Raw genomic sequence first — 26,247 nt, 5'->3', positions numbered from 1 at the left:
TGCCAATAATGCGCCCTCTTTCAAACTCACTGATTTGATGGTAAGGTTGATGCATATGTCTGCGAAGCATACTGCACGTGTGATCAAGTCGCACTGATGGATTAGCTTCGGTTTATAGCGACAACGAGAGCCTCAGGCACATTTTACCGTTAGGAGGTGTTGCGTCGTAATATCGACGATGATCTTGAGCCCGAGGGCCGACATGGTTCAAATGCTAATAATTTATCCTGAGCACACTAATGTAAATATCCTGTGAATATGTACGTCCTTTCACTAATCGATCAAGGTGTTCCGTTTTTTTCTGAATATGTGTTTATACACTCCTGGAAATGGAAAAAAGAACACATTGACACCGGTGTGTCAGACCCACCATACTTGCTCCGGACACTGCGAGAGGGCTGTACAAGCAATGATCACACGCACGGCACAGCGGACACACCAGGAACCACGGTGTTGGCCGTCGAATGGCGCTAGCTGCGCAGCATTTGTGCACCGCCGCCGTCAGTGTCAGCCAGTTTGCCGTGGCATACGGAGCTCCATCGCAGTCTTTAACACTGGTAGCATGCCGCGACAGCGTGGACGTGAACCGTATGTGCAGTTGACGGACTTTGAGCGAGGGCGTATAGTGGGCATGCGGGAGGCCGGGTGGACGTACCGCCGAATTGCTCAACACGTGGGGCGTGAGGTCTCCACAGTACATCGATGTTGTCGCCAGTGGTCGGCGGAAGGTGCACGTGCCCGTCGACCTGGGACCGGACCGCAGCGACGCACGGATGCACGCCAAGACCGTAGGATCCTACGCAGTGCCGTAGGGGACCGCACCACCACTTCCCAGCAAATTAGGGACACTGTTGCTCCTGGGGTATCGGCGAGGACCATTCGCAACCGTCTCCATGAAGCTGGGCTACGGTCCCGCACACCGTTAGGCCGTCTTCCGCTCACGCCCCAACATCGTGCAGCCCGCCTCCAGTGGTGTCACGACAGGCGTGAATGGAGGGACGAATGGAGACGTGTCGTCTTCAGCGATGAGAGTCGCTTCTGCCTTGGTGCCAATGATGGTCGTATGCGTGTTTGGCGCCGTGCAGGTGAGCGCCACAATCAGGACTGCATACGACCGAGGCACACAGGGCCAACACCCGGCATCATGGTGTGGGGAGCGATCTCCTACACTGGCCGTACACCACTGGTGATCGTCGAGGGGACACTGAATAGTGCACGGTACATCCAAACCGTCATCGAACCCATCGTTCTACCATTCCTAGACCGGCAAGGGAACTTGCTGTTCCAACAGGACAATGCACGTCCGCATGTATCCCGTGCCACCCAACGTGCTCTAGAAGGTGTAAGTCAACTACCCTGGCCAGCAAGAACTCCGGATCTGTCCCCCATTGAGCATGTTTGGGACTGGATGAAGCGTCGTCTCACGCGGTCTGCACGTCCAGCACGAACGCTGGTCCAACTGAGGCGCCAGTTGGAAATGGCATGGCAAGCCGTTCCACAGGACTACATCCAGCATCTCTACGATCGTCTCCATGGGAGAATAGCAGCCTGCATTGCTGCGAAAGGTGGATATACACTGTACTAGTGCCGACATTGTGCATGCTCTGTTGCCTGTGTCTATGTGCCTGTGGTTCTGTCAGTGTGATCATGTGATGTATCTGACCCCAGGAATGTGTCAATAAAGTTTCCCCTTCCTGGGACAATGAATTCACGGTGTTCTTATTTCAATTTCCAGGAGTGTATACACAGAAAGGCCAAAGAAACTGGTATGGGCATGCGTATTCAAATACAGAGATATGTAGACAGGCAGACTACGGCACAGCTGTCGGCAACGCCTGTATAAGATAACAAGCGTCTCACGCAGTTGTTAGATCGGTTGCTACCGCTACATTGGCAGGTTATCAAGGTGTCAGTGAGTTTGAGCGTGGTGCTATAGTCGGCGCATGAGCGATGGAACACAGCATCTCCGAGGTAGCGATGAAGTGGGAATTTTCCCTTATGACCATTTCACGAGTGTACCGTGAATATCAGGAATCCGGTAAGACATCGAATCTCCGACATCGCTGCCGCAAGAAAAAGATCCTGAAAGAACGGGATCGAAGACGACTGAATTCAACGTGACAGAAGTGCAACCCTTCCGCAAATTGCTGCAGATGTAAGTGCTGGGACATCAACAAGCGTGAGCGTCCGAATCATTCAATGAAACATCATCGATATGGGTTTTGGGAGCCGATTTAAGCCTGATGACTGCGCGACACAAAACTTTACGCCTCCCCGGGTCCTTCAACACCGATATTGGATTGTTGATGACTGGAAACATGCTGCCTCGTCGGACGAGTATCGTTTCAAATTGCAACGAGAGGATGGAGACAGCTTCATGAATCCATGGATCCTGCATGTCAGCGGGGTACTTTTCAAGCAGGTGGAGGCTCAGTAATGGTGTGGGGTGTGTGCAGCTGGGGTGATATGGAACTCCTGGTACGCTTAGATACGGTTCTGACATGTGACACGTACATAAGCATTCTGTATGATCACCTGGTCCATTCATCTACATCTACATCTACATTTATACTCCGCAAGCCACCCAACGGTGTGTGGCGGAGGGCACTTTACGTGCCACTGTCATTACCTCCCTTTCCTGTTCTAGTCGCGTATGGTTAGCGGGAAGAACGACTGTCTGAAAGCCTCTGTGCGCGCTCTAATCTCTCTAATTTTACATTCGTGATCTCCTCGGGAGGTATAAGTAGGGGGAAGCAATATATTCGATACCTCATCCAGAAACGCACCCTCTCGAAACCTGGCGAGCAAGCTACACCGCGACGCAGAGCGCCTCTCCTGCAGAGTCTGCCACTTGAGTCTGCTAAACATCTCCGTAACGCTATCACGGTTACCAAATAACCCTGTGACGAAACGCGCCGCTCTTCTTTGGATCTTCTCTATCTCCTCCGTCAACCCGATCTGGTGCGGATCCCACACTGATGAGCAATACTCAAGTATAGGTCGAACGAGTGTTTTGTAAGCCACCTCCTTTGTTGATGGACTACATTTTCTAAGGACTCTCCCAATGAATCTCAACCTGGTACCCGCCTTACCAACAATTAATTTTATATGATCACTCCACTTCAAATCGTTCCGCACGCATACTCCCAGATATTTTACAGAAGTAACTGCTACCAGTTTTTGTTCCGCTATCATATAATCATACAATAAAGGATCCTTCTTTCTATGTATTCTCAATACATTACATTTGTCTATGTTAAGGGTCAGTTGCCACTCCCTGCACCAAGTGCCTATCCGCTGCAGATCTTCCTGCATTTCGCTACAATTTTCTAATGCTGCAACTTCTCTGTATACTACAGCATCATCCGCGAAAAGCTGCATGGAACTTCCGACACTATCTACTAGGTCATTTATATATATTGTGAAAAGCAATGGTCCCATAACACTCCCCTGTGGCACGCCAGAGGTTACTTTAACGTCTGTAGACGTCTCTCCGTTGATAACAACATGCTGTGTTCTGTTTGCTAAAAACTCTTCAATCCAGCCACACAGCTGGTCTGATATTCCGTAGGCTCTTACTTTGTTTATCAGGCGACAGTGCGGAACTGTATCGAACGCCTTCCGGAAGTCAAGAAAAATAGCATCTACATGGGAGCCTGTATCTAATATTTTCTGGGTCTCATGAACAAATAGAGCGAGCTGGGTCTCACACGATCGCTGTTTCCGGAATCCATGTTGATTCCTACATAGTAGATTCTGAGTTTCCAAAAACGACATGATACTCGAGCAAAAAACATGTTCTAAAATTCTACAACAGATCGACGTCAGAGATATAGGCCTATAGTTTTGCGCATCAGCTCGACGACCCTTCTTGAAGACTGGGACTACCTGTGCTCTTTTCCAATCATTTGGAACCTTCCGTTCCTCTAGAGACTTGCGGTACACGGCTGTTAGAAGGGGGGCAAGTTCTTTCGCGTACTATGTGTAGAATCGAATTGGTATCCCGTCAGGTCCAGTGGACTTTCCTCTGTTGAGTGATTCCAGTTGCTTTTCTATTCCTTGGACACTTATTTCGATGTCAGCCATTTTTTCGTTTGTGCGAGGATTTAGAGAAGGAACTGCAGTGCGGTCTTCCTCTGTGAAACAGCTTTGGAAAAAGGTGTTTAGTATTTCAGCTTTACGCTTGTCATCCTCTGTTTCAATGCCATCATCATCCCGGAGTGTCTGGACATGCTGTTTCGAGCCACTTACTGATTTAACGTAAGACCAGAACTGCCTAGGATTTTCTGTCAAGTCGGTACCTAGTATTTTACTTTCGAATTCACTAAACGCTTCACGCATAGCCCTCCTTACGCTAACTTTGACATCGTTTAGCTTCTGTTTGTCTGAGAGGTTTTGGTTGCGTTTAAATTTTGAGTGAAGCTCTCTTTGCTTTCGCAGTAATTTCCTAACTTTGTTGTTGTACCACGGTGGGTTTTTCCCGTCCCTCACAGTTTTACTCGGCACGTACCTGTCTAAAACGCACTTTACGATTGCCTTGAACTTTTTCCATAAACACTCAACATTGTCAGTGTCGGAACAGAAATTTTCGTTTTGATCTGTTAGGTAGCCTGAAATCTGCCTTCTATTACTCTTGCTAAACAGATAAACCTTCCTCCCTTTCTTTATGTTCCTATTAACTTCCATATTCAGGGATGCTGCAACGGCCTTATGATCACTGATTCCCTGTTCTGCGCTTACAGAGTCGAAAAGTTCGGGTCTGTTTGTTATCAGTAGGTCCAAGATGTTATCTCCACGAGTCGGTTCTCTGTTTAATTGCTCGAGGTAATTTTCGGATAGTGCACTCAGTATAATGTCACTCGATGCTCTGTCCCTACCACCCGTCCTAAACATCTGAGTGTCCCAGTCATGTCCCATTCAAGTCCATTGTGCGTTCCGCCGGACTTGAGCAATTCCAGCAGAACAATGAGATACCCCACACGTCCAGAATTGCTACAGAGTGGCTGCAGGGACACTCTTCTGAGTTTAAACACTTCCGAAGTCCACCAAACACAGCAGACATGAACATTATTCAGCATATCTTGGATGCCATGCAACGTGTTGTTCAGAAGAGATCTCCGCCTCCTCGTACGCTTAGGGACTTACGAACGGTGCTGCAGGATTCATGATGCCAATTCCCTCCAACACTACTTCAGGCATTAGTTGATTCTATGCCACGTCATGTTGCGGCACTTCTGCGTACTCGTGGGGACCCTACACGATATTAGGCAGTGGTACCAGTTTCCTTGTCTCTTAAGTGTAGCTATCAACGAAGGCAGCTTATGTGCTCTCCCTGAAAATGTTTGTCTGGCCATTAGTGGCCGCACGTAGATGGAACACGATTGTCACCCACCTTACTAAGCCCTTGATGTTGCGCATTATGTGGGCAACAGATTTCCTGGAAGATGATTAGAACGCACCGGTACTCATGAATGAACCACACGGTCACCCGATTCACACCAGAAGATTTGTTTTGGTAAGAATATCAATAGTATTGTGTTTATGTCAGCGAGCCCACGCTCTCAGATGACTTCAAACAGCGCATCGGGGAAGCTAATCACTTCGTTACACGGGCAACTTTATATACCGTCATAAGATCGTTTAGGGGGCAGTACGAGTTGTGCATTCAGGAAAACAGGCACTCGCTTGAACACTTCATTTAAGGCTGTGATCTGATTACACGAATTAGCAATAATCACATTTTATATACTATTACCCATGAAAGAGAGAATGTGGTGTAGATTACAGCTTGTGAATACATCTGTGAACAACATCTTCCACGTAAAGTCCAGTCACTACACACGTGTTTTCTACATTATTAATTCTAGTCGCATAGGTCAAACACAAACCATTGGCAGTCTGGTCTTCCAATGTCTGTTAGTTCAAAAGTAAGGAGGCCACCAGTCAAGTGCATTACAAATAGTAAGTAAAACGTACATGCTTATATTTGGTTGATTTGAAATGGATGTGCAGGTTGCGCATGAAGCAAGTGTCGCCACGGAGAAGTGAGATGCAGACGAAGCATGTTTTATAAGATGTATCTAACTTCAGTGTGGGAAGATAGCTTCCTTACTGAGAAGGAATTGTAAGACAGCATTCACGAAGAACTGAGATATGCTTCATCATTCAACCATTTTAAAAATAAAAGTGTTAAAAGAAAATTCTTTTTGATTCTAAAGTTTGGTTGGCTCTGAGCACTATGGGACTTAACATCTGTGGTCATTAGTCCCCTAGAACTTAGGACTACTTAAACCTAACTAACCTAAGGACATCACACACATCCATGCTCGAGGCAGGATTCTACATTCTACATTTATACTCCGCAAGCCACCCAACGGTGTGTGGCGGAGGGCACTTTACGTGCAATCATTCGAACCTGCAACCGTAGCAGTCTCGCGGTTCCGGACTGAGCACCTAGAACCGCTAGACCACCGCGGCCGGCGATTCTAAAGTTTGGTTAGACGCTAACATTGATGATGATTGGCGATATTAGCGCTGAGGGGTAGGGCCTCAGAAAGGTCAGGGACCACTGTGCGGCAGCGTAAGTGGCGTACGGATCCCGCATTGCACCCTTGGCTTCAAATATCCCCTATTCTCACGGTACGTGACTATATGTTACGCGTTTGTCAAAGACTCGATCTGCGTGCCTCGACATTCAACAATTTGAGGGAAATTAGAAGCTGCGTAGCAACAGCTGCGAATGCAGTTTCTCGAGACTTGTTCGTAGAAGCACAGAACTAGTTTGTATGTCACATGGATGTTTGTCGTACCTACAGTGAAGAGCAGGACCATTGTACGTGTTACGAACATCCAGAGCAACAATCATGAAAAGTAAATGAAAAGGTTGATTCTAAGCGTAATTTCAAAAAGTACCCAAAGTTGATATGTGCATGCAGGTAAGTGACGCGCCCGAATAAAATCAGATGGTGCCTTGAAAATAAAAACTTTTAGTCCTAGAAATAAGTTACAATTCACCCCAAGCTTCTTTCGTAATTGACGTAAAATCTTTCTGAAACAACTCGTACATTGTCCATATGGCTAAATATGGTTCAGCTGATCTGTATCACGTAGAGTTGGCTGAAGTGCAAACATTATATTATGTGAATCGGCACCCAACAACAGCGTACCCATTTGCAATGTCAGTACTTGGTAGATAATGCTAGCCGATGTAAAGCCAAATGTGCTGCCAGTCCAGTGCTGTCCAACCGTAGCTGCAGATATTTCCACACTCTTTAAAGTGGTACAATATTTGCTCACCTCTTTGACGAAACCGGACTATCTGTTCACAGTGTATGGGCCAAATGAACACATTAAGCTGGTTAAATTACATTGTATGGACCTGAAACCTTTTTAGTCACGTAAGTTTATGAGTAATTTTCAGATGTTAAAACATTGCCGATTGCATGTGTTCAATTGACGTTTAACAATAAGGCACAAAGTGAATGTATTGTGATAACGTCATATTCAGCTTGGACTATCACTGTTTTTAAACAGGGTAAACCGGTGATTAACGATATAAAACAAGGAATCTTCCATACAAGCATAACCAATCGTTTGGGGAAAACAAACAGTGTTGCAGTCATACGTAGTGTGGTGAAGATCTAAGCATATAACTACCGCACTGTGTGGTTCACTGTTTGAAAGCCAGACTCATTTGAATAGCTAAACTTACAACTATAAGCATAGTGGAATATTAATATCTATTTCTCATAATAAAATATTAATTAGAATAAGGTAAGTTTGAAATTATTGCGAAGATTATAAAATTAATTCCTGAAATACAGTTATAAGCACCTGGCTTGTATTTATAGAACAACAAAGAGTATTTACATTGAGAAAGAAGTGCTGGAATGAGCTACGTAAGCTAATAAGAATAAATTAGAAAAATACGTGGGATATTATCACTATCTTCTTCATTTAAAACTTATGCCTAGGTACTAAAGCTGTAGAATAATACTCGCACAACTTTGAAAGCGAGAAGCAAAATATTAATTCATATAAAGATTATTATGGTATGAAATCTTATTATTGCTGAAATGGCATTATTTTAAGCAAGTAATTTTAAGAGACTATTGATTTGTAATGAAACGTTAGGTACTGCGTTTTCTGTTACGTTACGGCTCTTACAAAATTATATTGGCGGTATTACTGTGTATGAAGCTATAAGACATAATCTCCAATGACAATTTAAGAACGAGAGTACTGCAGGAATACTTTACCTTTTGTAGAGTACCATTTTTTATTCATACGCTGAAGGAATTAGTCCATAGCTACAAAAGAAGCTGATTAAAACGATCGAAGCAGACTACAGAGGATAACAAGAGTGTGTAAGTAAGCAATAAAAAGTGGAAGTATTAGTTCTGGTTTTCTCTCTAACCTTTCGTGCCGACAAGATCAGCTGCAGAAGGAAAGAAGTGTGTTGTTAATTTTGGGTGTAAACAAATATATGTGGGAAACAACTTATAATGTAAATAACATACATGTAAGTAAAAATAGAAAATTAACAAATACAACTAAAATGCTAATTTTTGAGCAATAGAATGTCCCAGAAAGATCAAATATAAAGGAATAAAGATTTTATAGTGTCAAAATTTAGACTAAACATATATTTTAAAATATTTATTGATTGCTAAATTACAGTCAAATACGTAGATCGAGCGTAAACAAATAACTCGTTAGAATTTAATGATATTACAGAGTACACCTCTTAGTTCTAGAATGGAACATACTGTGCAGCAGTTGCGATCACTGATTCCTTGGGAGAATGGCGGTGGTTATTACCGTGACCAACAACACTCAAAACGCAACGAATTTATTTGGAGAGTTAGTGGTATTATATGAAAGAAATTTTAGAGTTTTCCTTTACACGTAATAAGAGTCCATATTAAAAAAAAATCAAACGGGAGAAGGATTATGAGATAAAATTTGTTTTGTAACACTACTAGATATCACACATTTTCTGAAGCATGAAAACAAAGTCGTTCAACGTACGAAAGCGGAGCCATTCAGTTGATTAATTGAACCGCTGGCAGTATAAAGTGATTTTAACCATTTTGCCATACCCACTTCTGTAATCAATAAAGTTTTTTTTGATTGAGTCACAAAGGCATTGATTTAAATCAAACGGGAAAGTTGAAAATTTGTTTCGGCTCGGGATTCGAACGGCAGTCTCCTGTTTACTAGGCAGATGCGCTGACCATTGCGCCATCTGGACATAGTGGTTATAGCAACTGTATGCCTCCCGTCAGGCCGAAATTCTCATCTTATCCACACACTTACTAATGTAGCAGTGACTCTTGCCCATTATCCTCACTGCTCGCGGCATTTCGCCTATTTCCCTAAGTGTTGGAACCTGGTATGCATCAACACAAAAGATTGTTGGCCGGCCTCACCTCAGTTATATATAAGTGGTGTCTGTTCTTTCAAACATGTCAGAAAGAACAGACACAATCTTTTCACTAAGAACTACATTGTCGTTTATGACAATTATAAAAATTAAATTTTTTTAAGTTTTTACGTCTTGAATTTCTTCTCGTGTTTAGAAGATGTCTAAAGAATGGGTAAGTCGGTCCATCTTGTTTTCTTGTTACCCTGAAACTAGTTTCGCTATAACTTTTCTTTAAAAATATACACATAAAGGTAGAGATATAGTGAATTTTTGTTTCAAATGATTTTATACCTAGAGCTTTTAACACATTTCAGTAGTGTACCTTTACCTGTTTCACTGTTTTACAATGTAAACATTGTGAAAGATAAAGTGAAATTTAGTTTCATATGGTCTTATCGTTAGTTTCAGTTAACACATTTCAGTAGCGTATCTTTATCTGTTTCAAAGTTGTTTCCATGTTTTACAATATCAACACTGTTGACATGTGTTTCGTTTTATAGTACGCCATCTGTAACACTGTGCCTACCGTTATTGAATTTAATTTGTGACATTAAATATATTTTATACCACTAAACTGTAAGTTAATGAATACTATTTTATACATATAGTCAAAGAGTAGCAACCATATTTATACCAATAGGATAAAAGGACCTCATTTATAATTTCAAGTGAAAATTTTTACTTTTCTGGAATCAAAGTAATATACTTAATCAATAATGATCAGTTGATAACAATAAATCTTTTAAGGTACAATAAAGTTTTTGCATATGCCACGAAATTTTATTTTTGGGACAATACACGTTCTAAAACTCTCACAATAGGTTAGATAAAAAATGAAGCTATCAGAATCTTACCCTCTACTGGATAAAATTCTGCGAACGGCCAATGCTCGGCAGCGTTGCTTCCACTTTTGTATTATTACTGCCACAACGCTGTTCTCAAAACAGTGTTTCACCTTATCCCATTGTGTAGCAGCGAGTTCCATTGGTACGCCAGTTAGTACTATATTTCCATTCCATGGCGGTTAATTCCCTTCGAGCTTGCAATTTTGTATGTTTCGTGCAATTGTCTGCAGTGAGAAAGAAAAAGCGGGAGGCAGCTGACTTTTAGATGTGTACACAACGTCCATCGAAGCTGACTTTTAGATGTGTACACAACGGCCGTCGACGTTCCCGCTACATTCATCAGAAGGTATATGACTGGCAAGTAACTTAAACAACAGACATCTGATTGCAAAAACTGTAAATATTTTGCGAACAATTTGAATGAAGCTGCATCAAACTGTCTCATGATTTAAAGTTCCATCAGCATAAAAGAAAGCAAATAAATAAAATAAAACATAAAACAATGAAAAACGAAAAACATAGTTCTTTATTGCCCATGTGTTTCTTCATATTTAATCCTTTAATGTGTGATATACTTGCTATTAAGGACTTTCTACAGATGTGCTCATGAGTTACAGATGTGAGGAAGACCAAGGAAAGAATATTTTACTTTTTGCAAAATATGTTTTATTTCCATTCTAATCTCGCTACCTTTGATGAACAGAACAGTACTTCTCTGTACAGTTTTTGAGGATATAACAGCTTTTGACACACCGCTGAGGATGTCAGAATGGTCCGTTTCAGATGGACTGGTCGATCGCTCCCCATATTCTCATATGCATCTAATAACAAGTGTCGCGCAACAGACAGGAACACCTCTAGCAAACTTGAGACATGTGTGTTGCTTCTCACAAAGTGTAACAGAAAATGTGATCATCTATGTAATGAAACAACGGCCCTCATCAATTGCTGTTTAGTATAAAATTCCCTGCTGACATATGGTCGATTAAGGAATTATTACAGGAGCTGCTCGATTTCAAGACATGCAGAGAATAAGAAAACTGACAGTCTGGCACTTGAATGTCCTGGCAAAGATCGGATACTTTATGTGAGTGGGATAAAGGATACTTCATGGGAATGGGATAAAGCTGATCTACGAAGGGGGCGACAGACCCAACGTGAACAAAGGTGGTTGCTTGAATTCGCCAGAAGAATGGAAAACAACGCATGCAAACTGAATGAACCTTCAGTCACCTTGAGAAAAGCATAAAATTCGCGGAACAGAATCGGTTCTAACAACACGCCTATCAACTTCTGTAATTCTCATACCTTGCTCGCTCAAGTAGCAAATTATCAAAAAAAAAAAAAAAAAAAATGGCTCTGAGCACTATGGGACTTAACATCTTAGGTCATCAGTCCCCTAGAACTTAGAACTACTTAAACCTAACTAACCTAAGGACATCACACACATCCATGCCCGAGGCAGGATTCGAACCTGCGACCGTAGCAGTCGCGCGGCTCCGGACTGAGCGCCTAGAACCGCTAGACCACCGCGGCCGGCAGCAAATTATCACCATATTCTGCACTGAGTAGTCTGGAGTCTAGTGAGTACTGTGATTTTCTGCAGACTGCAACACATCCGCTGCCGATTGCTGAAACGGCCGCTCTCTAAATCTGCAGATATCGTCCTTTTCTCAGGACCCCAAAACGAAGAAGAACGTCCTGTCTTTCAGGACAAAGTTTATCGTTCTGATTCACCAGCCGAAGTGTTCTGAAGCAACACAAAGTTATTTCTCCTCTCTACGTCCTCCCGCAATGCCAATGAGCCTATTAAAAAGGCTTTGCATAATGGTGGTCATTCATATTTTCGTTAATCTCTCCTCCTAGTAAACGCTTTACAGTGTTAACCAGTCGTTTCACTTTCTACGTATGCAGTTCTGAAACAAATCAGAGTCAACTGAACTACAGAAAATAGTAAAGAGAACGGATCAATGACAAGTATATTATAAATGAATGAAGTGATTTCGTACATTCACTCTATCTAAATTATTAGTTGAGATACTGGTTCAAAACTCAACACTCATAGAGAGAAACTCAAAACGTTTCGTATTATTGTAGCCGTATTTCAGATTTCTCCCACGAGAGAGCAGGTTAGATGGCGGCAGGCGCCGAGGAAGCATATTATGCTTGAAATGCATTTACATCAGTCTACCATACCAGTGCAACGACGCTTTAGAACTAAGTTCATCAAAGATCCACCAACGGCCATCTCCATTCGGTAATGGAATGATAAGTTTAAAGCATCAGGGTACCTATGCAAGGGAAAATCAATGGGTCGACCAGCACCGAATGAAAAAACGCATGACCGCTTGTGGACGAGTTTCGCACGCAGCCCAAAGCAGTCGGAGAACAGAGCAAGCAGTGAGATCTTAGCAATACGACTGAAACAGAAGCCTCACCACTTGTAACTGCTGCAGGCACAATGTCAGAATATGAGAGACAGAAAATCCTCACGGTATAGTGCAGCAAATTCGAGTTTCACCAAAAGGTAATGTGTTCAGTGTAGTATCACGATTTAAAGTTTACAGCCCATTCTTCTTCAGCGAAAAGACCGTTAAAAGACATGTCAGTCTGGACATGGCGGAAAATTAGCTCATACCACAACTGCATCATGATGTTCGTGAATTCTTGAAAAAATAAATTAAACAGATGTATCGGTCTTAGTGGGGGTGATGATCAGAAATACATGTCTCCACGCTTCCTGACCTAGCTCCAGGCGAGGTTTTTATGTGGGGTCACGTGAATTCTGTAGTGTTTACACATCCTGTACCAATAAACCTATCAGAGCTACAAGTTCGCATCAAAGTGCTTATGAACAGATTGATAGGGCCAAGCTGCGCCGGACGTGGGTACAACTTAATTATCGACTTGACAACTTTTTGAGTTTTTCTTATTTGTGTGCAAAACCCTGTGATACTATGCCAAATAATATAGCTACAGTAAATGTATGGTCGCTTGAGTCATTTATAATAACTTTCATTTATAATAAACTGCTTAATCCTGGTAATCACTTACGCTACTTAAGACAAGCTTTAAATATGTTACTGTCGGGAATAGAATTCTCCTATACCAATTACTTCAAATCAGCTATGAATGAAACATGAGACGTGACAGTTCAGCAATGGACCGACGGGCATCAGGTGTTACCAGTGTACCAACTTTGTTCATAGCTGTCGAATGGTCGACAAATCTACGTACTTATTTTCTAGCTTTTAGGTTCTTGTCCCGCTCTTCTTTTGAACCACCTGTTCCGAAGTATCGATATGGTAAGAACGAGATCTGGAAGTATTAGCCGTAACACGCTTTCAACAAGAAGAGCCATCAGTTAGAAATATACACTCCTCGAAATTGAAATAAGAACACCGTGAATTCATTGTCCCAGGAAGGGGAAACTTTATTGACACATTCCTGGGGTCAGATACATCACATGATCACACTGACAGAACCACAGGCACATATACACAGGCAACAGAGCATGCACAATGTCGGCACTACTACAGTGTATATCCACCTTTCGCAGCAATGCAGGCTGCTATTCTCCCATGGAGACGATCGTAGAGATGCTGGATGTAGTCCTGTGGAACGGCTTGCCATGCCATTTCCACCTGGCGCCTCAGTTGGACCAGCGTTCGTGCTGGACGTGCAGACCGCGTGAGACGACGCTTCATCCAGTCCCAAACATGCTCAATGGGGGACAGATCTGGAGATCTTGCTGGTCAGGGTAGTTGACTTACACCTTCTAGAGCACGTTGGGTGGCACGGGATACATGCGGACGTGCATTGTCCTGTTGGAACAGCAAGTTCCCTTGCCGGTCTAGGAATGGTAGAACGATGGGTTCGATGACGGTTTGGATGTACCGTGCACTATTCAGTGTCCCCTCGACGACCACCAGTGGTGTACGGCCAGTGTAGGAGATCGCTCCCCACACCATGATGCCGGGTGTTGGCCCTGTGTGCCTCGGTCGTATGCAGTCCTGATTGTGGCGCTCACCTGCACGGCGCCAAACACGCATACGACCATCATTGGCACCAAGGCAGAAGCGACTCTCATCGCTGAAGACGACACGTCTCCATTCGTCCCTCCATTCACGCCTGTCGCGACACCACTGGAGGCGGGCTGCACGATGTTGGGGCGTGAGCGGAAGACGGCCTAACGGTGTGCGGGACCGTAGCCCAGCTTCATGGAGACGGTTGCGAATGGTCCTCGCCGATACCCCAGGAGCAACAGTGTCCCTAATTTGCTGGGAAGTGGCGGTGCGGTCCCCTACGGCACTGCGTAGGATCCTACGGTCTTGGCGTGCATCCGTGCGTCGCTGCGGTCCGGTCCCAGGTCGACGGGCACGTGCACCTTCCGCCGACCACTGGCGACAACATCGATGTACTGTGGAGACCTCACGCCCCACGTGTTGAGCAATTCGGCGGTACGTCCACCCGGCCTCCCGCATGCCCACTATACGCCCTCGCTCAAAGTCCGTCAACTGCACATACGGTTCACGTCCACGCTGTCGCGGCATGCTACCAGTGTTAAAGACTGCGATGGAGCTCCGTATGCCACGGCAAACTGGCTGACACTGACGGCGGCGGTGCACAAATGCTGCGCAGCTAGCGCCATTCGACGGCCAATACCGCGGTTCCTGGTGTGTCCGCTGTGCCGTGCGTGTGATCATTGCTTGTACAGCCCTCTCGCAGTGTCCGGATCAAGTATGGTGGGTCTGACACACCGGTGTCAATGTGTTCTTTTTTCCATTTCCAGGAGTGTATATGACGGTAGTATCTGTTCCCGAAAGAACAGTTACCGTGGATGACCATGAAGCTTTTGCTAGAAATGAAATGATAATTAAATGGACACCCTAGGTGCAAACAGGCGTTGATGTACTTCATTGGGGACATGATGAAAATGTTTGCCCCGACCGGGACTCGAACCCGGGATCTCCTGCTTAGAGCGTCTGCCATGCAAGCAGGAGATCCCGGGTTCGAGTCCCAGTCTGGGCACACATTTTCAACATGTCCCCAATGAAGTACATCAACGCCTGTTTGCACCTAGGGTGTCCATTTAATTATCATTTCACAGTTAGAAATATGTTAGGCACAAGGTGATTCCTCTTATCTATTGCTGTCTTACGTTCGAAAAGCGGACGATTAATTGATCCCCACGACTCTGCACTTATTAAATTATAAGGGGAGATCAAGAAGTTTCCATTCCGATGCAACACTAACCCCCAACCTATATGGCGGTGCCCGTATACCCGCGCTGGCTGGCATACACTGAGGTGACAACAGCCATGTGGTACCTCCTAATATCGTGTCAAACCTACTTTTACCGGCGTAGTGCAACAATTCGATGTCGCAGGGACTCAAAAAATCGTCGGAAGTCCCCTACAGAAATACAGAGCCGTGTCGCTGATATAGCCGTCCATGTTGTGCAGGAACGGACCTCTTGATTATGTCCCATAAACATTCGATGGGATTCATATCTGGCAATCTTGATGGCCAAATCATTCCCTCGACTTGTCCAGAATGTTCTTCAAACCAATCGCGTTCGCGATTCAGTTGTGTTGTTGTTCAGTTGTGGTCCGGTGACATGCCGCATTGTCATCCATAAAAATTCCATTGTTGTTTGGAATGGCTGCAAATGGTCTCCAAGTGGCAAAACAACCATTTCCAGTCAACGATCGGTTCACTTGAACCAGACAACCCAGTCCATTCCATGCAAACACAGCCCACACCATTAAGGTGCCACCACCGCCTTGCACAGCGCATTGTTGACGAATCCATGGCTTCGCGGGGTCTGCAACGCACTCGAACCCTACCATCAGCTTATACCAACTGAAAATAGGACACATCTGAACAGGCTACAGTATTACAGCCTTCTACGTTCCAATCGATATGGTCACGAGCCCAGAAGAGGCGCCGTAGGCGATGTCATACTTTTAGCAAAGGCACTCACGTCGGTCGGCTGTTGCCACTGCCCATTAATGCCAAATTCCGCCGCACTGCCTTAACGGATACGTTCCTCGTACACCCCACGGTTAGTTTCAAGCAGTGCTGCTTATTAGCACTGACAGCTCTACGTAAACGCCGCTGCTGGCCGTTGTTAAGGAAGGCCATCGGCCACTGTATTGCCCGTGGTAAGAAGTAATGCCAGGAATTCCAAGCTAATTAAGTGTAGACCAGATATGGCTCAAATTCAAAGATACTGTATCGACAGCAATAGATAGATTCATACCAAATAAGTTAATAAGAGACGGGACTGATCCACCGTGATACACAAAACACGTCAGAACATTGCTGCAGAAGCAACGAAAAAAGCATGCCATAATCAGAAGAACGCAAAATCCCCTAGACTGGTTAAGTTTCACGGAAGCTCAAAATTTTGTGCGGACATCAACGCGAGATGCTTTTCATAGTTTCCACAATGAAATATTGTCTCAAAATATGGTGGAAAACCCAAAGAGATACTGGTCGTATGTGAAGTACACCAGTCGCAAAAACAGCCAATACCGTCACTGCGCGATAGCAATGGAAATGTTACCGATGATGGTGCCACTAAAGCGGAGTTACTAAATACAGTTTTCCGTAATTCCTTCACGACACAAGACGAAGTAAATATTCCAGAATTCGAAATCAGAACAGCTGTTAGCATGAGTGACATAAAAGTAGGTGTTGCGAAACAACTCAAATCACTTAAGAAAGGCAAGTTTTCCGGTCCAGATGGTATAGCAATCAGGTTCCTCTCAGACTATGCAGACACAGTAGCGCCTTTCTTAGCAATCATGTACAACCGCTCACTTGACGAAACGTCTGTTCCTAAAGACTGGAAAGTAGCACAGGTCACACCAATATTCAAGAAAGGAAATAGGATTAACCCATTGAATTACAGACCCATATAACTGACCTCAATTTGCAGTAGGATTTTGGAGCATATACTGTACTTGAACATTATGAATCACCTTGAAGAAAGTGACTTACTGATACATAACCAACACGGATTCAGAAAATATCATCCTTGTGCAACACAGCTAGCTCTTTATTCCCATGAAGTAATGAGTGCTGTCGACAAGGGATCTCAGATCGGTTCCATATTCCTAGATTTCTAGAAGGTTTTTGATACCGTTCCTCACAAGCGACTATTAATCAAATTGCGTGCGTATGGAATATCGTCTCAGTTGTATGACTGGATTCGTGATTTCCTCTCAGAGAGGTAACAGTTCGTAGTGATAGACGGTAAGTCATCGAGTAGAACAGTAGTGATATCTGGCGTTCCGCAAGGTAGTGTCATAGGCCCTCTGCTCTTCCTGATTTACTATATAAATGATTTAGGTGGTAATCTGAGCAGCCCCTTAGATTGTTTGCAGATGAGGCTGTAATTTACCGTCTAGTAAAATCATCACACGATGAATTACAGTTACAAAATGATCTAGAGAGAATTTCTGTATGGTGCGAAAAGTGGCAATGGGCACTAAACAAAGAAAAGTGCGAGGTCATCCGCATGGGTACTAAAAGAAGTCCAATAAAGTTTGGGTATGCGATAAATTGCACAAATCTAAGGGCTTTGAATTCGGTTAAATACCTAGAAATTAAAATTATGAGCAACGTAAATTGGAAAGACCACATAGATAAGATTGTGGGGAAGGCGAAACAAAGATTGCGCTTTGTTGGCAGAACACAGAAGATGCGACAAATCCACTAATGAGACAGCCTACTTTACACTTGTCCGTCCTCTGCTGGAATATAGCTGCGCGGTATGGGATCCTTGGATGGTTCAAATGGCTCTGAGCACTATGGGACTTAACAGCTAAGGTCATCAGTCCCCTAGAACTTAGAACTACTTAAACCTAACTAACCTAAGGACACCACATACATTCATGCCCGAGGCAGGATTCGAACCTGCGACTGTAACGGTCGTGCGGTTCCAGACTGAAGCACCTAGAACCGCTCGGACACACCGGCCGGCTATGGGATCGTTACCATGTAGGATTGACGGAGGACATGGAAAAAGTGCAAAGAAGTGCAGCCCCTTTCGTATATCGCGCAATAGGGGTGAGAGTGTCACTGATATGATACGCGAGTTGGGGTGGCAGTCACTGAAACAAAGGCGGTTTTCTTTGCAGCGAGATCTATTTACGAAATTTCAATCACCAACTTTCTCTTCCGAATGCGTAAATATTTTGTTGACGCCCACCTACGTAGTGAGAAATGATCATCATAACAAAATAAGAGAAATCAGAGCTCTAACGGAAAGATTTAGGTGTTCATTTTCCCCACGCGCCATTCGAGAGTGGAATGGTAGAGAAGTAGTATGAAAATGGTTCGATGAACCCTCTGCCAGGCACTTGCAGAGTAACCACGTAGATGTAGATGTAGTAGAATTTGGTATTATCGGCACACCCTTGACTCTGTGGAACTCGAAATATTGATCTTCGTAACGATTTGCGAAATGGAATGTCCCATGTGTCTAGCTCCAACTAACATTCCGCGTTGAAAATCTGATAATTCCCATTTTGCAGGCATAATCACGTCGGAAGTTTTTTCGCATGAATCTCCTGACTACAGATTACAGCGTGGCCAGTGCACTGCCTTTTTATAGCTTGTGTACGCGACACTACGCTGTCTGTAAAAGTGCAAAAAAATGTTCAAATGTGTGTGAAATCTTATGGGACTTACCTGCTAAGGTCATCAGTTCCTAAGCTTACACACTACTTAACCTAAATTATCCTAAGGACAAACACACACACCCATGCCTGAGGGAGGACTCGAACCTCCGCCATGACCAGCCGCACAGTCCATGACTGCAGCGCCTTGGACCGCTCGGCTAATCCCGCGCGGCTGTAAATGTGCATATTGCTATCCCATCCCATGACCTTTATCACCTCAGAGTGTATGCTGTGCAATGCCCTCAAACGAAAACTTTTCGATTACCCCTTATAATATCAGTTGGTAAGTTTTTGATGTGACTGTCCATGACGTGAGCAATCGCTCCAGCACGGTGCGCTGCGAGTGCTACTTGTTATGCCGTTAAGACAGTGGCTGACGTGAGCAAATTAATCAGCTCTGGCTTAAATGTGTTTTTAAGCGTGGCAGACAAAGCGGACAGATAATTATCATTGCCAGCAGCTGTAATTACAGGGCGTAGCTTAGTGATAGTGAATAATGACGGCTACACGACATATTGAAAACTGTCCATAAATCACACGAAAGTGAGCGGCGCCCCCGCAACTGGCGAGTTATAAATCCAGTGAGTGACAATGAATCACCTCGTCGGTGTCAGCACGGGCCACGCGCATTTCGTTTTACTTCCATATCTCGGTTTTGTACCCCCTTTTTTTTTTAGCTTCGTGCTCTTTCATGGCACTGAAATACGAGTGAAAAACGCTTGATTTACTGCCCCCGGCGAGACAAAGTTACGCTTCTGTGGTGCCAAGGCGGGCGGTGCATTCGGAATGGGGGAGAGATACGGCCAGCAATGTGGCTATGGTTTACAACGGTTATGGTGCTGTGTAGGCGGGCGTTATCAGCGGCAGTCGTAACGCATGTGCCAGATATCGGTTTTGGCTCAGGCCAGTATTCTTACAGATAAGCCGCAAACATCAGAAATTGGCTGCAATATCGTGTAGCAGAAGTCACAGTGACGAACATTTTTCGGATGTTTTGGAATTGATAGGTAAAATACAACGGGTTGTAGATACACTGATGTCTTACGAAAATGATCTTTTATTTACATTATACATACTTCACTGTAAAGCCTTGAAACTATCGCAGAAAGACTACTACGAGTCTAAAAATCGCTGTGTTTCGGTTATGTCTGTAGATGAATGTGTCCGCATTTGTCCGGATTCTAGGTGTGATGGCTCTGAGCACTATGGGACTTAACATCTATGGTCATGAGTCCCCTAGAGCTTAGAACTACTTAAACCTAACTAACCTAAGGACTTCACACAACACCCAGTCATCACGAGGCAAAGAAAATCCCTGACCCCGCCGGGAATCGAACCCGGGAACCCGGGCGCGGGAAGAGAGAACGCTACCGCACGACCACGAGCTGCGGACAGGATTCTAGGTGTGGCGTAAGGTGGACAAGCTGGGTTGAACAAAGTGACTGACTGTAGTCATCATTCTCCAGTTTAACATTACTACGGTACATCGTTGTGCTGTTAGCTAAAATGCCCCACGTTGCCTTTTCTTTCCACGGTGAAATAAAACGGTTGAGAAAACAATAGCATCGCGTGAGAAACGTGCTCAGTTATATTGTTTGTCGATACATAAATGTATAAAACAGCTTAAATTAACCACAGTTTTGGAGAAAATCTTTTGCATCGAGGCATAACTGTGCCAGAACAATCTCAAAAAGTGGAAGACGTAGTTCACTTGAAGATGAAAATGGGCATCACCCCGCAGTTAGTCAATGAGCTATGGAATTTTCACTTTCTCTAGCAAAATTTCATCGAATTTTCACATGTTGACTTCAGCTTTTCACTGACGTGAGGCCAGTCTATTATGTTATATGCTTCTGTAAGATTTGACGAATGCTAGTTTGATTATAGTGTTTTGTGTTCGGATACCGTTCCGGACGCCACAGTCATCAAAGATAACGTAGGAGTGAGAAGAGCCATTTATCTGTGAATCGTGTAAAATGTTTCCTGTATGTTATCATATGTTAACTGTGTTTCGTACTCTCTGAGGCGGAATTTGGGGATTAACCCAGCATTTGTTAAACGATGGTGCGTAACCACCTAAATATCACACCCAGGCTGAATAGCGTACCAGACCACAGTCATTAATCCGCTACGCGAGTTCAGTCCGGATTTTGTCAACGTGCCTGTCTCACTGGCAACTGCACTGCGAGTCACGGTCTAGGGGCAGGTCGAATTTTAACGTGTTGAAAGATACCCTCGTACATAAAAGACTGATTTGAAGATTTCGATTCTAAGCATGACACTATACAATTATCTATATTTTATCTTTACACATTTCTAGTCATAGCATATAATGATAACTTCTGTGAGTTTTTCATATTTCCGCCTGAGAAATTTGTTAGAGGATAATGGCTCCCGAATATTAATAATGAGTTCCAAAAAGAATTAAGAGTAACAGGAGCGCACGTTTGAAAATATAGCTAAAGGCATTAAGATATGTTAGGAAGCTAATAAATGTAATTTATTCCTATACCCAGATTGTAGCAATAGTATAATGGACATAAATATTGACGGGATAATTTCGCAGCACAAAAAAAAATTAATGTAGACTTAGAGAAAGCTTTTGACAATGTTGACTGTAATACTCTCTTTCAAATTCTGAAGGTGGCAGGGGTAAAATACAGGGAGCGAAGGGCTATTTACAGTTTCTACAGAATGCAGACGGCAGTTATAAGTGTCGAAGGGCATGAAAGGGAGGCAGTGGTTGGGAAGGGAGTGAGACAGGGTTGTAGCCTATCCCCGATGTTATTCAATCTGTATACTGCGCAAGCAGTAAAGGAAACAAAAGAAAGTTTGGGAATAGGAATTAAGATCCATGGAAAAGAAATAAAACCTTTGAGGTTCGCCGATGACATTGTAATTATGTGAGAGACACCAAAGGACCTGGAAGAGCAGTTGAACGTTATGGACAGTGTGTTGAAACTAGGATACAAGATGAACATCAACAAAAGCAAAACGAGGATAATGCAATGTAGTCTAATTAAGTCGGGTGATACTGAGGGAATTATATTAGGAAGTGAGACACTTAAAATAGTAGATGAGTTTTGTTATTTGGGGAGCAAAATAACTGATGATGGCCAAAGTAGAGAGAATATAAAATGTAGACTGGCTATGGCAAGGAAAGCATTTCTGAATAAGAGAAATTTGTTAACATTGAGTATGGATTTAAGTGTCAGGAAGGCGTTTCTGAAAGTATTTGTATGGAAGTGAAATATGGACGATAAATAGTTTGGACAGTAAGAGAATAGGTACTTTAGAAATGTGGTGCTACTGAAGAGTGCTGAAGATTAGATGGGTAGATCACATAACTAATGAGGAGGTATTGAATAGGATTGGGGAGAAATTTGTGGCAAAACTTGACTAGAAGAAGGGATCGGTTTGTAGGGCATGTCCTGAGGCATCAAGTGATCACCCATTTAGTATTGGAGGGCAGTGTGGAGGGTAAAAATGGTAGAGGGAGACCAAGAGATGAATACACTAAGCAGATTCAGAAAGATGTAGGTTGCTGTAGGTACTGGGAGATGAAGAAGGTTGCACAGGATAGAGTAGCATGGAGAGCTGTATCAGACCAGTCTCTGGACGGAAGACCACAACAACAATGAATCTCGAGAATGTATTTTCTAGGTAACATATTTAACATATTAATATTGCAAGATCACAGGTTAACGTAACCTCGAGATTAGCCATTGTAAATGTGAAATACCGGTACATTAATAACCGGCGTAACAGCAGGATAGTGAATACAAGTATGATGAAGTGCGTGATTTGTCTTGTACAGGTGATGGGTGTCAGTTTGTTGCATGGAGTTCCCTGGTCGCTCGTTACAGGGACATGCTGCAGTTGTCGTCTGATGATGACTGGAGACCGATCTGGTGATCGAGCAGGTCAAGGAAACAGGGCGACACTCTGTACAGCATGTTGGGTTTCCTGTTGGAAAAGAACCCCTGCAACGCTGATGAACGGCTGCACAACAGGTTGAATCACCAGACTGATGTAGAGATTTGCAGTCAGGATGCGCGGGAGAATCGCGAGAGTGTTCCTGCTGTCGTACGAAATAGCACCCCACGCGATAACTCATGGTGTACGTCCACGGTGTCGAGCATGTAGGTTGGTTGCAGGTCTTCAGTCAGCCTCCTCATAGCCAACACACGGCCATCACTCCCACCAGGGCAGAAACAGCTCTGATGGAAAACACAACAGACCTCGAGCCTACCCTCCAAATGAACTCTCGCTTGACACCACTGAAGTCGCAAATGGCAGTGGTTCATAGTCAGTGGAGCACGCTACAGGGTTTCTGGCTCGGAGTTGTACTTGAAGTAACCGATTTGCAACAGTTCGTTGTGTCACAGTGGTGCCAGCTGCTCCTCATATTACTGTTGCAGATACAGTTCGATGGCCAAACCTGTACGGCCACTACGATCATCTTCCCTGTCAGTAATGTCAAGTGGCCCTCTGGAGACCGGTCTGCTTGCGAGCGTACATTCTCGCGACCACTGCTTCCAGCAACCGTGTACCGTGGCTACATGCGTGCCAAGACTTTCTGCAATGGCGCTATTACATGACTTCGTTCAAACCGGGTGAGGTGTTGATAATGGAGTCTCTGTTATCTTAAAGGCATTCTTGGCTAACATCAACTCATCACACCCAATCTCAAAGGTAACTATCGCTCACGACCATTACTGCGAATATTTAAATGAAACGTGATTTGCATCCTCATAGTGGCGTTACTGGCGCCACTCTTATGCGACCGGCGCGCAATCTGAATAGTCAACATTTCTCAGATGTAGAAACATGCCTACCAACTTTCGCTTATGTCGCTCAACTTCATCTTGGAATTACAATTTTTGTGTCAGTGTATAATTGGACCATGGGGTGCATCCAAAGAAGCTGGAATCCTTCTAGTGCCATATCGATCGCAAACCCTGACAGTGAGCTGACCGACTCTGCGTTAAAAATTTCGTTTGAGTATTCACCCCCTAGGTACCCGTGGACTAGGGCTAACGTCTTTGATTCATAATCAATACGTCTTCGGTCCCGGGTTCGATCCCCGCCACTGACTAAACTTTGATAAATAATCAGCATTGGCAGCCGAAGACTTCCGGCATAAGAAGTCAGCCTCATTCTGCTAACGGCCTTGTCAAAGAGGGCGGAGGAGCGGATAGAGGTTCAGGGCACTCTCTTGTCCTAGGGGTGGGAAATGGCCCCTAAAGGCGGAAGAATCAGCAGTGATCAACGACATGAGGATGGAGAAGGCAATGGAAACCACTGCATTAAAGACACGTAACGTGTATCCACAGGACATGTGGCCTGTATTTGAAGAAGTGTCATGATGATCTCTCCATTGGCAAAAGATTCCGGAATAGTCTTCCATTCGGATCTCCGGGAGGGGACTGCCAAGGGGGAGGTTACCATGAGAAAAAGATTGAAAAATCAACGAAAGGATAACGTTCTCCGAGTCGGGGCGTGGAATGTCAGAAGCTTGAACGTGGTAGGGAAACTAGAAAATCTGAAAAGGGAAATGCAAAGGCTCAATCTAGATATAGTAGGGGTCAGTGAAGTGAAGTGGAAGGAAGACAAGGATTTCTGGTCAGATGAGTATCGGGTAATATCAACAGCAGCAGAAAATGGTATAACAGGTGTAGGATTCGTTATGAATAGGAAGGTAGGGCAGAGGGTGTGTTACTGTGAACAGTTCAGTGACCAGGTTGTTCTAATCAGAATCAACACCGACAACGATAGTTCAGGTGTACATGCCGACGTCGCAAGCTGAAGATGAACAGATAGAGAAAGTGTATGAGGATATTGAAAGGGTAATGCAGTATGTAAAGGGGGACGAAAATCTGATAGTCATGGGCGACTGGAATGCAGTTGTAGGGGAAGGAGTAGAAGAAAAGATTACAGGAGAATATGGGCTTGCGACAAGAAATGAAAGAGGAGAAAGACTAATTGAGTTCTGTAACAAGTTTCAGCTAGTAATAGCGAATACCCTGTTCAAGAATCACAAGAGGAGGAGGTATACTTGGTAAAGGCCGGGAGATACGGGAAGATTTCAATAAGATTGCATCGTGGTCAGACAGAGATTCCGAAATCAGATACTGGATTGTAAGGCATACCCAGGAGCAGATATAGACTCAGATCACAATATAGTAGTGATGAAGAGTAGGCTGAAGTTCAAGACATTAGTCAGGAAGAATCAATGCGCAAGGAAGTGGGATACGGAAGTACTAAGGAATGACGAGATACGTTTGAAGTTCTCTAACGCTATAGATACAGCAATAAGGAATAGCGCAGTAGGTAGTACAGTAAAGAGGAATGGACATCTCTAAAAAGGGCCATCACAGAAGTTGGGAAGGAAAACATAGGTACAAAGAAGGTAGCTGCGAAGGAACCATGGGTAACAGAAGAAGTACTTCAGTTGATTGATGAAAGGAGGAAGTACAACATGTTCCGAGAAAATCAGGAATACAGAAATACAAGTCGCTGAGGAATGAAATAAATAGGAAGTGCAGGGAAGCTAAGACGAAATGGCTGCATGAAAAATGTGAAGATATCGAAAAAGATATGATTGTCGGAAGGACAGACTCAGCATACAGGAAAGTCAAAACAACCTTTGGTGACATTAAAAGCAACGGTGGTATCATCAAGAATGCAACGGGAATTCCACTGTTAAATGCAGAGGAGAGAGCAGATAGGTGGAAAGAATACATTGAAAAACTCTTTGAGGGCGAAGATTTGTCTGATGTGACAGAAGAACAAACAGGAGTCGATTTAGAAGAGATAGGGGATCCAGTATTAGAATCGGAATTTAAAAGAGCTTTGGAGGTCTTACGGTCAAATAAAGCAGAAGGGATAGATAACATTCCATCAGAATTTCTAAAATCATTGGGGGAAGTGGCAACAAAACGACTATTCACGTTGGTGTGTAGAATATATGAGTCTGGCGATATACCATCTGACTTTCGGAAAAGCATCATCCACACAATTCCGATGACGGCAAGAGCTGACAAGTGCGAGAATTATCGCACAATTAGCTTAACAGCTCATGCATCGAAGCTGCTCACAAGAATAATATAGAGAAGAATGGCAAAGGAAATTGAGAATGCGCTAGGTGACGATCAGTTTGACTATAGGAAAAGTAAAGGGACTAGAGAGGCAATTCTGACGTTACGGCTAATAATGGAAGCAAGGCTAAAGAAAAATCAAGACACTTTCATAGGATTTGTCGACCTGGAAAAAGCGTTCG

The 26,247-nt window shown here is 43.9% G+C and overlaps 1 protein-coding gene across 1 annotated transcript in view; it reads right to left on the bottom strand.

Moving 5' to 3' along the window:
• Positions 1-26,247, bottom strand: part of LOC126141399 (glutamate receptor ionotropic, kainate 2) — a 1,424,310-nt gene that overhangs the window by 742,988 nt on the left and 655,075 nt on the right. The window contains exon 4 of the mRNA XM_049915245.1: positions 8,417-8,437. Coding sequence (XP_049771202.1) covers positions 8,417-8,437 — 21 coding nt within the window. The remainder of the gene's footprint in view (positions 1-8,416; positions 8,438-26,247) is intronic.

The sequence above is a fragment of the Schistocerca cancellata genome, chromosome 1 (genome assembly GCF_023864275.1).
Source record: "Schistocerca cancellata isolate TAMUIC-IGC-003103 chromosome 1, iqSchCanc2.1, whole genome shotgun sequence".
NCBI classification, from domain to species: Eukaryota; Metazoa; Arthropoda; class Insecta; order Orthoptera; family Acrididae; genus Schistocerca; species Schistocerca cancellata.
Note: the sequence above shows the minus strand (reverse complement) of the source record. Positions and strands in the feature narration are given on the sequence as shown.